This window comes from Mesoplodon mirus (assembly GCF_964341445.2).
Source record: "Mesoplodon mirus genome assembly, chromosome: 18".
NCBI lineage: Eukaryota > Metazoa > Chordata > Mammalia > Artiodactyla > Ziphiidae > Mesoplodon > Mesoplodon mirus.
In genome coordinates, this window is record NC_138994.1 from 38,892,883 (window position 1) to 38,907,442 (window position 14,560).

The following is a 14,560-nucleotide window of genomic DNA, read 5'->3' on the forward strand; positions in this document are numbered from 1 at the left end:
TTCCCTGGGAAAGGTGTAATGGGGGGCCCCTCCTCCCCTGGCATGGCACCCGAGTCTTCGGAAAGCCCGGCTTTGGTGGGGGGTTTGGGGGCTGGCCCGGAGCGGCAGGAAGCCCGTCCTGGGGGCTGAGGTCTGGGGGCTGAGGTCTGCCGTCCTAGTTGGGGGGGTGTCCTGAGGGGGGCAGCAAGAAGCAAGAGACGAGTTGTCCTAGGTCACGGGGAGAGTCCCACCAGCCGTGACCATGGACAAACACCTCCCCTCCCAAGGTGCATTTCTTCACCAGCCCCGGGGTGGAGGGCTGCGGGTGGTGGTGAGAGTGCTTGGCGGGGGGCAGCGGGGGACCGGCCAGCACAGCCCTGCCCTCTCAGACCGGCTGCCCTTGCCAGCTGCACAATGTCCTAACCTTCCTGCCCATCTCTGGGTATAAAGACAATGGTCCCTGGAACCATTAAATACAAGATACCAGGAGATGCTGGGGAAGGGGGATGAGAGTGAATTAAAAAACAAACACCAAAAAAAACCACAAAAACAACCCACCAACTCATGTCTGTGTAAATTTCACAATTAAAAGAAAAAAATGTCTCTGGGTACATTTCACAATTAAAAAAAAAAATGAAAACCAAAAAAATAAATAAATAAAAATATAAATTAAAAAGCGCACAAAAACCCAAAACCAAAAGGACCCAAGCACACACACACCTGAAACCTCAGTAAACTGGGAACAGTGTGCGTCTTGGGGGCGGTGTGGCCAGCCGAGCAGGTGCGGACCCCAGGGGCGCCTGCCCGGCCTCCCCTCCTCCACCTCCCCAGGGAGCGGCCCCACGCCGGCCCCCAGGCCTTCTGTCCTCAGAGGCGCCTGGGCCTCGCCACTCCCCACACGAGATAGAAAAATCGAGTCTCACCAGGTCGGTCCTGAGCCACACCTCAATGTCGTCCATGACAGACGGCTGCACCACGGGGATCTATGGAAGCGGCAGGCAGCGGCCAGGCAGCCCGTGGCCAGGCAGGGGAGACAGAACAGCGGACACGTCAACCCAAGCAGCCCGACGGAGCCAGACGTACACAGAGCAGAACACGCTGGCACAGCAGGCGGGCACGCAGGCAGCCGCGTGTGAGATGGCAGGTGAGGGAAGCAGCAGCTCTAGGAAGCGGGGCCAGCGATGGGACGGGACAGGACGCAGTGGGGAGGGAGGCGCAGTACGCGTTCTTCAGTGGATAACTTTTTGACTAGTGTGTCCGCCTCTCAGCCCTGGGGCACCGGCCTGCAGGCCGGTGTGGAGCCCCTCCATCTGCGACAGTCCCGGCCCCGACAGGACGGGGGCGGCCGCGTGGCCGTCCGCCCAGGGCAGGGCAGGGCAGGGGGCAGGTGGTCCAGGCTCGCTCACTGAAAGGATGGTGTCCTGGGGCATTTCTGAGTGGGAAGGGCACCCAGGCCTGGGTGTGGCCTGGCCCACAGCAGGCCGGCACATTCCTCCACCAGCAGACACAGGCCAAAGCAAGGGCTTTGATGACAAAAGGGACCGGGGGCTTTGGTTGTCTTTGTGTCTCTTTAGTGGAAGAATCAGGAAGCAGCCCGAATGCAGCAGCTTCCTCTCATCCCACCCTTTTCTCCCAGCTTTCAGTGGCTGTCTGTGGCCCCAGCATCAAAGAAAAGAAGTGCAACTGAAAAGCAGGGGAGTGGGGGGTGCGGGGGTAGCAGGGGAGCGGTTGGGAGGGGGAGACCAGGGTCCTGAGCAAAGGAGGCACCCCTCTGGTGCCTGGGCCCTGTCCACGCCTGGGCCACCCATGCCAAGGGCCTGAAAATCTATCTGGCTAGAAATAGTTAAGCTGCTGTCAGACATAATAAAATGATAATGTGATAAGAAGTAAAAGTAACCTTTAACCCCTTCGAAGCCACGTTAATGAAATGTTGGCTCCCAGACTAGAGAAACGAGTGGATGGTCCTTGATCGAGGTGACCTGCATCCTCACCTCGGCTGGGTCTGGATGTACCTTCTGGGACTCACTCACAAGCTCACTATTTCTAGAAAAATTGCCTGCACTGTGTCTGTAGCTGGGTTCACCCCAATGTCACATAGCCGGGCCGGCAGACCCTCCTCTGGCTTCCACACGTGTTTCAGAGAGGCTCAGGCCAACCTCGATCAGATTAGAGAGATTCTGTCTATGTTGCCATTTTATTTCTTTGACCTACTGGAGACTTAAGAATGTTGAAATGAAAACATATCAAGGAGTTCAAACCACCCTGAAATGACTCATGGGGACAAGGAACATGTGGTCCTCCCTCCAGGCAGGACGCCAAGGGGCTGCTGACAGCACCTGGAGCCGACTTCCCTCCCCATGGAGCAGGGACCAGCGGCATCCAGGGTGCGACCGGCCAGTTTTACGCCTGCTGACGGGGCTTCTGCCCGACACGTTCCCATGACAAGGAGATGCCAATTTTCGTGATCATGATGCTCCTAAGCCAGAACGCCCAGCCTCAGGGAGGACTCGTGCCACACCGCCAAATCCCCAGGACCAAGCGTGGGAAGTCAGTGTGTCTCCAGGGAGAAACCTGCCAACTCCAGCTGCCGGAGCAGGGGGGGGCGCCCCTGACACCCACCAGCCTCGGCCCGCCCAGGAGCGGAGATTCCTCGGGTGGCAAAGCTTGAAAAAAGACACTAAGGTGTCATGGGCCTTAGGCCTTCCGGTTTTGCTCGTAACTTTTTTGTTACTGTTCAGAATTGGTCCCTCAGGGCCAGGGATCGTGCCTCAGTTTTCTCCTCTGGACCGATCTTGAGAGCCAGCACGCTCAGAAAATAAACACTGACATGTGAGAAGCTCCTTACCCCTCAAAACAAGCCCACCCCCCACGAGTCAGGGGAGGGAGCACAGTTCTTCCCTCTCCTCGGCTGGACTTGCTCCCTCCCAGGAGCTCCCCACCTCCGGGGCCCCAAGAAGCCCCAGGTTCGGGGCCTCAGCCTCGTCTGTGAAACGGGGCGATGGCTTCTGCCACTCACGACCCCAAAGCCCTTCAGTTCCAGTCGGGTGCTTCCGTTTCTAACTCAGAAACCCAGGGATGCCGGAGCCGTGGGGCCCGAGCCCTGACTGAGAGGCGCTGGCCGAGGGCGTGTGTCACGTGGAGTCGGGTGTGGGTGACAGCAGAGCTCATGTGACGGGGGGATGGGCCGCCCTGCCAGGCTGGATGCAGCCTGGGCTCACGAGCCGCCTGCCTGGGAATCGATGGGGGAGCACGGCGCCAGCAGCACGGTGCCCCCAAACCAGGTGCTTCAGACACACTAGACACTCACGCTGCCCTGCAAATAGGAGCTGCTCTGTCACCGCTCCGGCTGCGGGCACATCCCCAGGCCAGAGAGGCCTCAACGTTCTCACCCTGAGAGACCTGGGCTCTCACACGCCCTGGGGTGAGCATCGCCCGGGCAAGGGGGCTGCCAGAGTGTGAGTTGGAGGAAGGAGACGGAAAGGGAAACAGATGCAACGAGAAAAAAATAAAGGGAGCACGTGTGGGTACACCCTTGGATACAGACCGGCCCCCCATACTCCCTTGCTCCGAGGATGGCTGGACGGGGCTGGCTGGCTGAGGCGCTGGATGCGGGCGGAGGGCAGCTGTGGACATGGCAGGGGTGGGCCAGCCTGGGCTCAGGCTGGCAGCCCTGCGTGTGGGCAGGAGGGTCACCAGCTCAAAGGGGAAGGGCATCGCCCGGTCTGCATAGGGGGCCCCGCCCCAAGCCTGGGCTTGGGCAGCCACAGACTTTTCACTAACCTCCTTGGGTTCCTGCTGCGACCGATACTCTTTCACCTATCCTGGCTGCACCCTGCGTGTGGGTGACAGGCCTCCGACCGCCGCCGGGAGAGGCAAGAGCACCGCCATCCCTGGGCAGGCTGCTCGAGAAGGTTCTTGGGGCTCTCCTCCACGGTAACGGGCCTGGTGCTGAACCTGGATGCCTGACACGCCTCCCCGCAAGGAAACCTGCACCACTTCCAACGCGGCCGGACCAAGTGCTGCGCTCGGGTGCGATGCTTCCAGGGGCTGCTGCCCCCCGACAGTCCTCCTGCCACCTCCCCAACCTGAGGCTCAGTCTACAGGCCCTTTGGTCTCCCTCAATAGTACAAAAAGTTTCCAAGTAAAGAATTTGTACTTGGCAGGTTTGGAAAGACTCAGGGTTTCTATGCTATGGGAAATGAGGCAAAGCAATTAATATACGTTGTTTAAAAGAAAACAAAACAAAACACTGCAGTCGGGCAGGTGAGACACAGGGTTAGCTGTTAGTCGGGCTTGTTTCTGAAGTCAGAGACTGGAGCTCTAGGTGGGGCCGGGCAGGGGTGGGTGCCACCACCGGCTGCCAAGCCACACGCGGGGCGGCTGTGTGGGCAGTATCATTTTTTGCAGGACTAACAGGCACAAGGACACACGGCTGGATCCTCCCAATTTGGACAGTGGAGTGGACGTGGTGTCCAGGAGCGCTGCTCTAAGGCCACCCGCACGTGTGGGCCAGAGCCCCTGCTTGTCCCCAGAGAAGCAAACAAGGGGCCGGGCTAGCCCATGTCCCTAAGAACGTCCTTGGGGTCCAGTGCAGCAAGCAGGACGGGCTGCTGGCAGGTGGAGGGAGACGGCCCCCCGAGTGCGGCTGTGCTGGGTCGCCAGCTCCCAGCTGGGCAGGCAGACACCCTGGCCCCCGGCTCTGACAGCCCTTTGGCCGTGTCCTCGAGAGCTAGTCACACTTGCTTAGGCAGGTGACCCTGTGCTGCCCGCAGGCTCGGGCATGCTGGCCCAGCCTGAAGAGCCCTCCTCTGGCCCCAGGCTGGCCCGGCCCCAAGGGGTCAGTTAGGCTTCCTCCTGGTGTGTCTAGGTCTCCCGCTCAGGCTCCACCATGCACAGACCCTGGTCTCAGAGGTGAAATCGTCCCTGCACCGCAGGCAGCCTGCAGCAAGTGACCTCTCTGTGCACAGACTCGGAGCCACCTGATCACGAGGCAGGAGGGATCCTCCAGGGTCTTGGAGCTGTGGACGCCCTACTTCCTGAGGCTGACTGCGTGTATGATCCCCAGCACCTTCTTATTCTGTCCCACTAGCGTTTGTGTGTTTCTTTAGGTCTCATATCCTTCCGGGGGACACAGTGGGCACAAACAATTACAGGATGAGACCCCATCGGCCTAGATTGCCACATTCACAGGCTGGGCGGAGTTCTCTGCCCAGTCAGATGCTTTGAGCCTGTCCTCTCAGAAACATCCCCTCCCAAGCAGAGGCCACAGTAACTTGTGCTCATCCTGGAAAAGTGAATACTGCCCAGAGCTCCAGAAACGGTAAAAGGAGGGTAAGGGCCCTCCTCTCACTCCTGCAAACACCCGGACCTCCACAGAAAACCAGAGGTGGAGTTTCTGGGGCTGGAAGTCTGCGGCTTAAGGAGACAGACAGGAGGGGAAGACTGGGCACCCGCGAGAAGACAGAGGGAAGCGCCGGGGGTGGTGGTGACAAGGGGCTCAGCGCGGCTGGTGACCTCTCACCATTCCTTGGGCTATGAGCCAGCTGTCTATGGGCTCCAGGTCAGAGTCCCCACCTTTACCTCTCTTCTGGGCCGAGGACAGAAAAGTCCCAGAAAGGAAAGTCACAGCAAGACCCGTGGTAAAGAAGGCAATAGCACATGTCATGGAAACAGAAAAGCCACTGTCAGAGCTGGTCCCCTGTCACCTGAGGAGCTGGGACCCAGCGGCCCACCCCCCCAAACATGCCCTTACCTCCTGGATAAAAGAAGAGGCGTTTAGTAACAGGGACCCCAAGAGGGTAACACGCACTTGAACCCCTGTTCCCGCGCCCCTGGGAAACCTCCTGGGGCCGCAGAAGGCCACCTGGGGCTGCCCTCCTCCTGGACTCTCAGGGTCACTGAGGGGCGGCTCCACAGAACCAGTTTTTGCACAATCATCTCTACTTTCTTCTTACTTATTATCTTTTTCCTCAGTTACCTGTGCGTTCTTTTTCCAAACTCTTAATGTGAATGATGAATTTGGGGATATTGCCTTTTCTAAATGATAAAAGTATTTAAAGTTAGAACTACTGATTTGGTTGTATCGTGAAGGTGTGGCTACACAGGTTTTTCTCCTTTACTGTGTTCTTAATTTCTCCCTTGGCCCAGGTTTCATTTCCAGGGCAGCATTGTTTAGGATATGGAACAACATAACCCGAAGTACAGGCCTGAAGATGCATATACGTGTGTGTGCACACAGATGCAAAGACACACCCACAGACAGGCACACACACACACACACACACGGCCCACACGAACCCTGCTCCCTGCATCACTCCATCAAGCAGGGCACACGAGAAGCAGCCTGCCTGCTGCAGGTGGAAACGTTGAAAAGAGGAGGCAGGCCAGGCACCCCGGGTGAAGGGCAGGGAGCTGGCTGCATTCCTGTGCTTGGACTCTGGGCACTGGCAGAGACAGCGGCAGAGAAGGGCACTCCTGGCCTCGGCGGGGCAGGCCCTGGAGGCAGAGTGGAGAGCTGACCAGGCCGGCCTGGCCAGCTGGGCCAGGAGGAGGGGCCGGCCTTACTGGCTCCCTGGTGCCCTGAGTTGGGGCCGGGGGGCCGTCCTCAGCAACACGACCACTGGGCCACCGAACAGTCCTGGCCTCATGGGTTCTGCGGGGGGCGGGGCACTGAGAGCTGCAGCCTGGGTGGCTCTTCTGCGCCCCCTGGTGGCCGGTGCAGAGGGACGCACGGCCCTCACCAAGCTGGCTGAGCCGGGAGGGACATGGGGACCAGGGCACGAGCTTTCTCGGGGACGCCAGGCCTCAGCACTGCCGCCTGCCCGGGCCACTTGGACAGGGGCTGCGGGAGGCCAAGGGCTGGTGTTTGGGAAGCCAGGCTCCCCTCCAGTGGACAGATGAGCGCTGCCCCTTTGTAGCCCTGGATGGGGCGGGCCGGGGGGCAGCTGTTCTGGGGCCACTGTCCCCCCAACGCCCCCCACACACACATTCATTCGCTCACGGCCACACACATTTCTCAGTTAGGCGAGAAGGGAACCACCTCACGAGAAGCATGAAGGCACAAACCTTTTCCTTTGGGGCCCTGCGATCTCCCAGAAATCACAGAAGCCCCTCCTCCACCAATGAGCACCTCTGCCCTCAGCGCTGCTCCACCCCTCCAGCCCCTTCTGACGGCAGGCCTGCAGGGACAGGCCCAGGCCACCGTTTCCCTTCTGTCAGAGCGCCGCCCACCCCAGGGCACTGCAACCTTTGGGGAGAGACCCTCTCTGGCCACAAGAGCCCTGCGCCCTGAGAGCTCAGAGCCACCACGGGGGAGAGCAGGGGCTCCCCATCAGATCTCCCCGGGGTGCAGCCCCGCCCAAGGCTGCTCGCGGGGTGCCCTCCGCACATCTCTGCCTCTCTGGGCCTGTCTCCTCCTGGGTGTCCTGACACGGGCGTCCCCACAGGTCGGGGGCACTCAGGAGCTGACATGGCTCACCCCAGTCTGCCCTCTGCGCCGCCAGCTCTGCCTAACTCTCCAGCTGGCTTCACCAGACGGCCCCGCTTTCCCCCCAGGCAGAAAATCAGGGAGAGAGACCTACCACTTCGGGGTTCTGTTTCCGACCGTCTACCGCAGAAGCAAGTACTCCGACGGCCTGGGGGTCCTCGTAGGTGGCCCTGGGGACGAAGCAGCACAAGCAGAGTGGTCACGGGGGACGGACAGGTGGTGACCCGCAATCACCCTCCATCTTCAGCACCTTCCTCACGAGTACTCAGAGGCCTCGGCATTTAGGTCGTGGTCTGGCCACAGCTGAAGCCAGGAGGCCAAGGTTCAAGCCCAGCCCAGCCACTCACTCCCTCTGGGGTCTGGGACTCTGTACCACCTCCATTTCCCTCTGTTAAGTAACACTAGGAGGGAGGCATTTGTAAAGCTCAGGACAGGGTGTCAGAGGGCCCTGAACTGCTTAGAGGGAGAGGCTAGACAGAGGCAAAGGGATCATAATTCTCATTTTAAAAGCAGCGGCCTTGGCTTCCCTGGTGGCGCAGTGGTTAAGAATCCTCCTGCCAATGCAGGGAACACGGGTTCGAGTCCTGGTCCGGGAAGGTCCCACATGCCATGAAGCAACTAAGCCCGTGCGCCACAGCTACTGAGCCTGCGCTCTAGAGCCCTCGAGCCACAGCTACTGAGCCTGCATGCTGCAACTACTGAAGCCCACACGCCCTAGAGCCCGTGCTCCGCAGCAAGAGAAGCACCGTGAGAAGCCCATGCACCGCAACGAAGAGTAGCCCCAGCTCGCTGCAACTAGAGAAAGCCCACGCGCAGCAACGAAGACCCAACACAGCCAAAATAAATAAATAAATAAAATAAAATAAATAATAAAAAAGCAGCAGCCTCAGTGGCATCTGACAAGGAAGGTGGTCTCCCAGTCTGGGGTGAGGGTCTGTCACTCATTACGGGGTTGTCTTCTTCTGCTCCCCGACTTCTTCTGCTGTATCCACTTTGAAAGCAGCTAAAAGGTGCCTGGGGCCCTGGGCTTCTGGTCAACCTGCTGAGTGAGTCCTGAGTACGGGACTCAAAGAGCTGGATGCGTCAAGATGCTGGGTCCCGGGGAGGTGGTCAAAGGCTGAACAGAAAGCTCAAAGCAGGTTCCAGGGAGATGCAGGGGGCTGTGTGTTTTGGAATCAACTCCCCTAATTCCACAGGGCTCATCTTGGCCAGAGCCACCGTCAGGAAAGACGCTGCTCGCACCCCAGGGGCGAGGAACCAACTCGGTGCCTGCCTGCCCCACCCCGTGCCCCCAGCTCCTGCTACAGACGAAGTTTCTGAGGCAGCAGCAGCGCGGGGGCAGGGAGAGCAGGGGAGCAGACGGGAGGACCCCGCACAGCCGCCCGGCTCGGGGTGCTGGCCTCAACAGCTGTGTCTACCGCCAGGTCCCGGCAACCGGAGTGGAAAGGCCTGGCCCCAGTGAATAAAAGGCCCCTTTGTGCTGGCCATGGGCCCAGGCCGGGGTCGGCCCCGCCCAGCGTCCTCTGAGAGCCACCAGGAGGGTCCCCACTTACGTCTTGCGCTGCTCAGCCGAGGAGCTCCCTCTGGTCTGGGTGAACATGTCAAAGCCATCCCGGGGGTGACACTGCTGGAGTGAGCTCAGGGTGCCACTGACGCTCTCCGCGCCCAGGTCTGTGCAACAGAACAGAGGAGGGGTGGGCGACAACAAATGTGGGCCTGACCTTGGGAAGAAGTCACCTGGCGGGGTGAAGTCCTGCGGGGGGCAGAAGGGAGCGAGAACAGCCCCCGACCCCCCCAGGTCGCTCCCGAATGAGGGCGAGCGGCGAGCAGGTGGGCCGTGCAGGCTCCTGCCCGCACCAGGGCGCCCCTGGGAGCCGGTCACAGAGGCCACGGGCCAACGTCACTTACGTGACAAGTATTTCGTAGGTGCCCGCACAGCCAGAGCTCGACCCTGACTGGACCACAGTGGCTCTGGCGCAGTTCCTGGCCTCAATGGGGTACACAGAGTAGGGGGACAGACAGCAGCACAGAATTAGGTGGAGATATGGGCGGGGGACCAGAAACTGCCACAGGAGTGGGAGGGGGGCTGGGCGGCGGGCAGAGGGGGTGACGCGGGAAGGGTGCTGGCGGAGAGACGAGGCTGCTGAAGAGGCTCACACGCAGGCAAAGGAGTCGATGGGGAAACACTAGACCTTTTTAAAGCAGGGGCAGCAGAATCCAATCTGAATTTTAGGTATTAAGCCTGGTGGCCACATGCTGGGTGGACTGAAGGCAGAGAAAGAGAAACAGTGGCGGGCTTCCCTGGTGGCGCAGTGGTTGAGAGTCCGCCTGCCGATGCAGGGGACACGGGTTCAGGCCCCGGTCCGGGAAGATCCCACATGCCGCGGAGCAGCTGGGCCCGTGAGCCATGGCCGCTGAGCCTGCGCGTCCGGAGCCTGTGCTCCGCAACGAGAGAGGCCACAACAGTGAGAGGCCCGCGTACCGCAAAAAAAAAAAGAGAAACAGTGGCTACAGATACATGATATGTCGAGAAGCCAGAATTACAGTAACTGCCAGGGCACTAAGTAAAAGCTTGATTCAACTGAAATGAGATGAAGGTACAAAGATAAATATTAAGAAAACAGAAGCACAAGGTGGCAGACAGCATTTTGAGAGGGCCGTGCTGACTGGTTATGTAATACTGTGACTTCCTCTGTCCTAGACTGGGCTCATCCAGCCCGGGTGGGGCATCCAGAGTCACGGACACACATTAAACTGAACAAACTGTGAAAAAATGGCATCTTTTGTTTTAGGTTTCAGAGGATGGCGCACTCTCGCTGATGTTAGGTCAAGGAGAGCAAAACCCTTCCCCTTGGCAAGCCCAGGGCAGACATCAGCGATAAGCCACGGACTCTTCCAAGCCCCAACGTGGCCCCAGCATCCTTCCTGGGCCTACGTGCCAAGCACCCAAGGAGTTGACACCTATTTGCTACCCTTGGCCTAGTTGATGTTGAGAAGGAAATCACTCCAGCCATAGAGAATATGCCACATACAACACAGCAGCCACCTTTCTTCAAAAAGCCAACAGCTTCCAGTCCCTTGGACCACGCCGCACCCCTGCTTTCCAACACGGGTTCAAACTCTAAGTTTAGGGAACAAGCCTTGAGCTGAAGTGGCACAGCAGGACCCAGGCACACGCTGTCCCACGGGTCCCCCACAAGGCCGGCGGGGGACGGGGGGGCGGGAGGTAGGTCCAGGACACTCACCCAAGCCCGCGAGCTGGGAGGAGAGGGAAGATGGGGGCACCGTGCCCCCCACGGTCGGGCTCACCACGGCTGGAGACCCCGGGCCCAGGTCGATGAGGTTGTCCTCTGTCACTTCGCTCAGCACCTGCCGGGCAGGAGGTGGGCTGAGCCCCAGCCTACGTGCTGGGTCCCGAGGGGGAAGCTGGCAGGCACCACCCAGGGTTCCGGGTGGGCTGTTGTGAGTTACCCCCTCCGCCCCTCCCCCATCTAAGGGACAGCGAGGTCCCGGGGGCTTCTTTGCCCCCTCCCGCCAGGGATGTGCCTACTGGCACCTCCTCAGAGCCCACCCACCAGAGAGCTTGCTCTCCCACTGCCCGACTATTTTAACCCCAGGAGATCCTAGGTTTCCCGGCCTCCAGAAAGGTGAGAATTCTGAAGGAATACTCACTCCATTACTGGCATTTTGAACGGATCGGCCTGACCTGTATCGTTCGAACCTAACGGGGAAAGGAAAGTGGAGTAAGGAGAGGGAGTGCCCAAGACACGGCATCGCGAAGCCCACTGGCCTGGGAAGCTCGCAGGGCCCGCGGGCCGGGAGGCCAGCAGAGACCCAGGCTCTGGGGAAGGAGAACCACCAGCCCATTTGCGGGGCCAGGGAGTGGACAACCCCCAACACAACTTCGCCCTTCCTGCTGCTGCATGGGGCTCCCCTGAGTGGGAATCAGCCTCCCCAAGGGCACTGCAGGTATGGGCTGGAACATGCAGGAGGCCATCATAAGCACCCCCAGGGCTCCTCTGGGCCCTGCAGGGGAGGCTGGGTCAGCCACCTTCCCTGGGGGTGCCTCAGATCCAGAGGAGAACGGCAGTCCCTCCCTGTTGGACAGCTCTGTGGTGGAGTGACCAGCCGAAGGGCTAACTTGCTAGGGGAAGGGGTGGGGCCCAAGGCCGGGCACGTGGAGGAGGAGGGCAGGCACAGGCCCCAGCAGCTGCGGGAGGGTTGGTCAGCCAGGGCCCCCGCCCACTGGCCGCAGCCTGGCCGAGGATAGAATCTCCTCTCCAGCACCCAGGTCATTCTCTATCAGGTGGGGACCAGCATGGCAGCCCCAGACGCCACAGGCTAAGAGGCCGCCAAGAGACTTCTCCAGCTGGGGATTTGCTGAGATTCCCTGCTCCACGTCGGTCTCCCCATGTGCTGGGGTCAGCACCTGGTGAGCAGGGATCCCCGGGGGGACAACCTGGTCAGGCCACCCGTGGGACGCGGTTTATCCTCAGTGGTCGACAAGGACAGAAATATGAACCCCCCTGAGATTCCCATGCGGGAGCACCTTCCCACACCCATGCTGACCATCAGTCCTAGCAAAGGCTCTCTGGCTGGAAGGGCACCTCAGGGCTGCCGGCCCCAGGCTTTGCCTCTGAATTGCTGGCACCCTGTGCCAGAAAGGGCTGAGATGGGTTTAACAGGTGAAAAGCTCAGCCTGTTTACGGTGGAGACCCTGGCACCGCAGGGCAGGAACCCGGGGCTCTGGGGCCGGGAGTTGAGACCCCCGGCTCTGTTCCTGCACTCCCATGGCACAGGGGGCCCCAGACAGGCCCACATTCCTCTTGTGGAGGGCTCGTCATCTGTCGGGTGGACACAGGGCCACCCACCGCTGCTGCCATGGTCGAAGGTGAGACACAGCCCAGAGCTGTGGCAACCACAGCAAAATCACCCTCTAAGGCCCAGATGCAAGCATCTGTCACCTGGACCCTACGTGATGCCAGGTCATCAGACCACAAGTCAGCAGCCCGGGGCCCAGGCCTCATCCTTAGGAGCAGAAGGCTGGCCAGGCCAAGGCGCTTTCTGGGGCAGCCCCGTCAGAGCCCCGTATGGGAACCCGCTCGCCACTTCCCTGCCTGCTCGACACTGCCTGGATCACTCACCTTTCTCTCTGGGGGACAGCTCTGGGAAGGCAAAAGAATATGCACGTTTGTTACCTCAAATCCGAAAATGATTTGGAAAAATGGAAATGCGTGTCTCTCCCAGCACTCACACCTGCCTGCTTCCGCACTCCACACACCCTGGCGGTGGCAAGGGAAGGGAAAATCTCTTTTTTTAAAAATGGGAAAGAGGAAATCTTTTTTTTCCCTGGTAGAGATTTCTCCCCCTTAATCCTTTTCAGATTCAGAGGATCTTCAAAGGAGCAGGTGCAGGAGCGCAGGGTCCCCGAGCCCCATCCTCCCTCCTGGGCTGGGGTGACAGGGGCCAGCTCAAGGCTCGTGAAGGGCATCGCCTGACTCCGCGGCACGTTCCTGCCGCTGGCTCCCAGGAGAACAAGCAGCACTTCCCCGTCATGGGAACAGGTCGGCATGTCCGAGGAGTATTTTCCGCCTCTACTCTGCACGCCCCCACCCCCACCCCCATGCTGGCTCCCACCTCTCGTATCGGAGGAAGACGTTGTTGAGGTCATCGTTGACATGCAGCAGCTCCTCGGTGACCTCCTCGTTGCACACGCGGGAGATGAGCTCCACGACGCGCTGCTGCATGGCGCGGCAGGTCCTATGCAGCTCCTGGGGACACAGGTCTGGCTACCGCGGGTGCCCCTTGTTCACACTCTACTTGCTTTGCAAAGACGTGTGCCAGTTCGTAAAGCCACACAGGCCCAGGCTTGTCCACAAAGCCGGGCGTGTGCGGGAGGCCAGGTGGACCCCCGCCCCGCCCACCAGGCGGTGCCTCTTGATGGACAAACATCCTAGTGCACACTCTGCTGTGCGCAGAGAACGGGTTTGCACAAACCGTCCGGAAAATCTAATGTGATTCTCTGCAGGTGCTTGTTCTCTTCAACAGACCATGCCAGACACCACCCTATCACTTGGGACAGGATGCCCCATCCTGTGTGTGTCACCATGCATCTCACCTGCCAAGACTCCCTGTGCGCTGTGAACACACCCTGAGCCTGCACCGCCGCCCCAGACTGCCTAGAGCACCCCGGGCTCCCCTTCACCTCCAGCAGGCGAAGACTGGTTCCCAACCACCCCAGACGGCTAAGCCCCCCAAGAGGAGGCTTCACGGAGGTGCCGCCAGCCCAAGGAGAACCAGCCCCTCAGCAGGCTGCAGGGAGCGTCTCAAGCACCTAGCACACATGCCCGAAGCACCAGCAGCACCCGCAGGGAGAGGCCAGGGCTGGATTCAATCTCCCCCCAGAGCCCAGCCCCTGCTGGGTGTGGCGGCCAAGGCAGCAGCAAGCAGACCTGACCATCAGCTGTCTGGGGGTCCAGCGCCCTGGGCTCGGCTCTCCCAGGGTGGGATGGGGGTGCTGGGAAGAGGTGAAGCTCTGCCGATGGTGCTGGTCACCACCACGGAAGCCAGGGTGGCTCTGCTCTCATCTGTTCGGACACTGATAGGTCTCTGTAGAGTTTCACTCATGGAGGAGGTGTTCCATCACTTTGCAGAACGTTTGGGAAGTGCTAGGTGGTTTCTGGGGCCTCGCCTGGAGGAGGGATGAGACCCGAGGCCGTGCACTGGGGTCTGGCTCCCGTGGCCTTCAGCTGGGGCAGAGGGGGGCGGGACATCCCCTACCCGCTGGCAGGGCCTCGCGTGCTCTACGCCTGGGTTGGCACCCAGGGACCCCCCACAGAGCTTCGCCTAAACACGGCCCGGATCAGGGGTCTCCAGGGGTCTCTGCAGAGAGAAAGTTTCACCTTCTCCTTGCTTCAACCTTTTAAGTTACTGTCTTAAAAAAATTAAACAGGAAGAAACGAGAAGAGATTGCACGGGAGAGGAGGACCAGAGCATGAAGATCTGTGCCACCATAGACACCTGCTGGCTGCCTGCGGGCCCTCCACACGGTCACCAGCAGGCAGACCCTACCTGCCTCCAAACCACCTGGACAGG

At 60.2% G+C, this 14,560-nt stretch overlaps 1 protein-coding gene across 7 annotated transcripts in view; it reads right to left on the reverse strand.

The window, feature by feature from the left end:
• The window catches only part of TOM1L2 (target of myb1 like 2 membrane trafficking protein), an 84,043-nt gene that overhangs the window by 7,986 nt on the left and 61,497 nt on the right, over positions 1-14,560 (reverse strand). For 2 of the 7 annotated variants that reach the window (XM_082605321.1, XM_082605323.1), the window contains exons 8-14: positions 13,103-13,236; positions 11,138-11,186; positions 10,711-10,834; positions 9,019-9,136; positions 7,560-7,635; positions 5,501-5,566; positions 903-962 (exon numbers count right to left, since the gene is read on the reverse strand). In XM_082605321.1, the coding sequence (XP_082461447.1) occupies positions 903-962; positions 5,501-5,566; positions 7,560-7,635; positions 9,019-9,136; positions 10,711-10,834; positions 11,138-11,186; positions 13,103-13,236 (627 nt within the window). The remainder of the gene's footprint in view (positions 1-902; positions 963-5,500; positions 5,567-7,559; positions 7,636-9,018; positions 9,137-10,710; positions 10,835-11,137; positions 11,187-13,102; positions 13,237-14,560) is intronic. The other 5 variants (XM_082605324.1, XM_082605325.1, XM_082605326.1 and 2 more) reach the window with 3 other exon arrangements.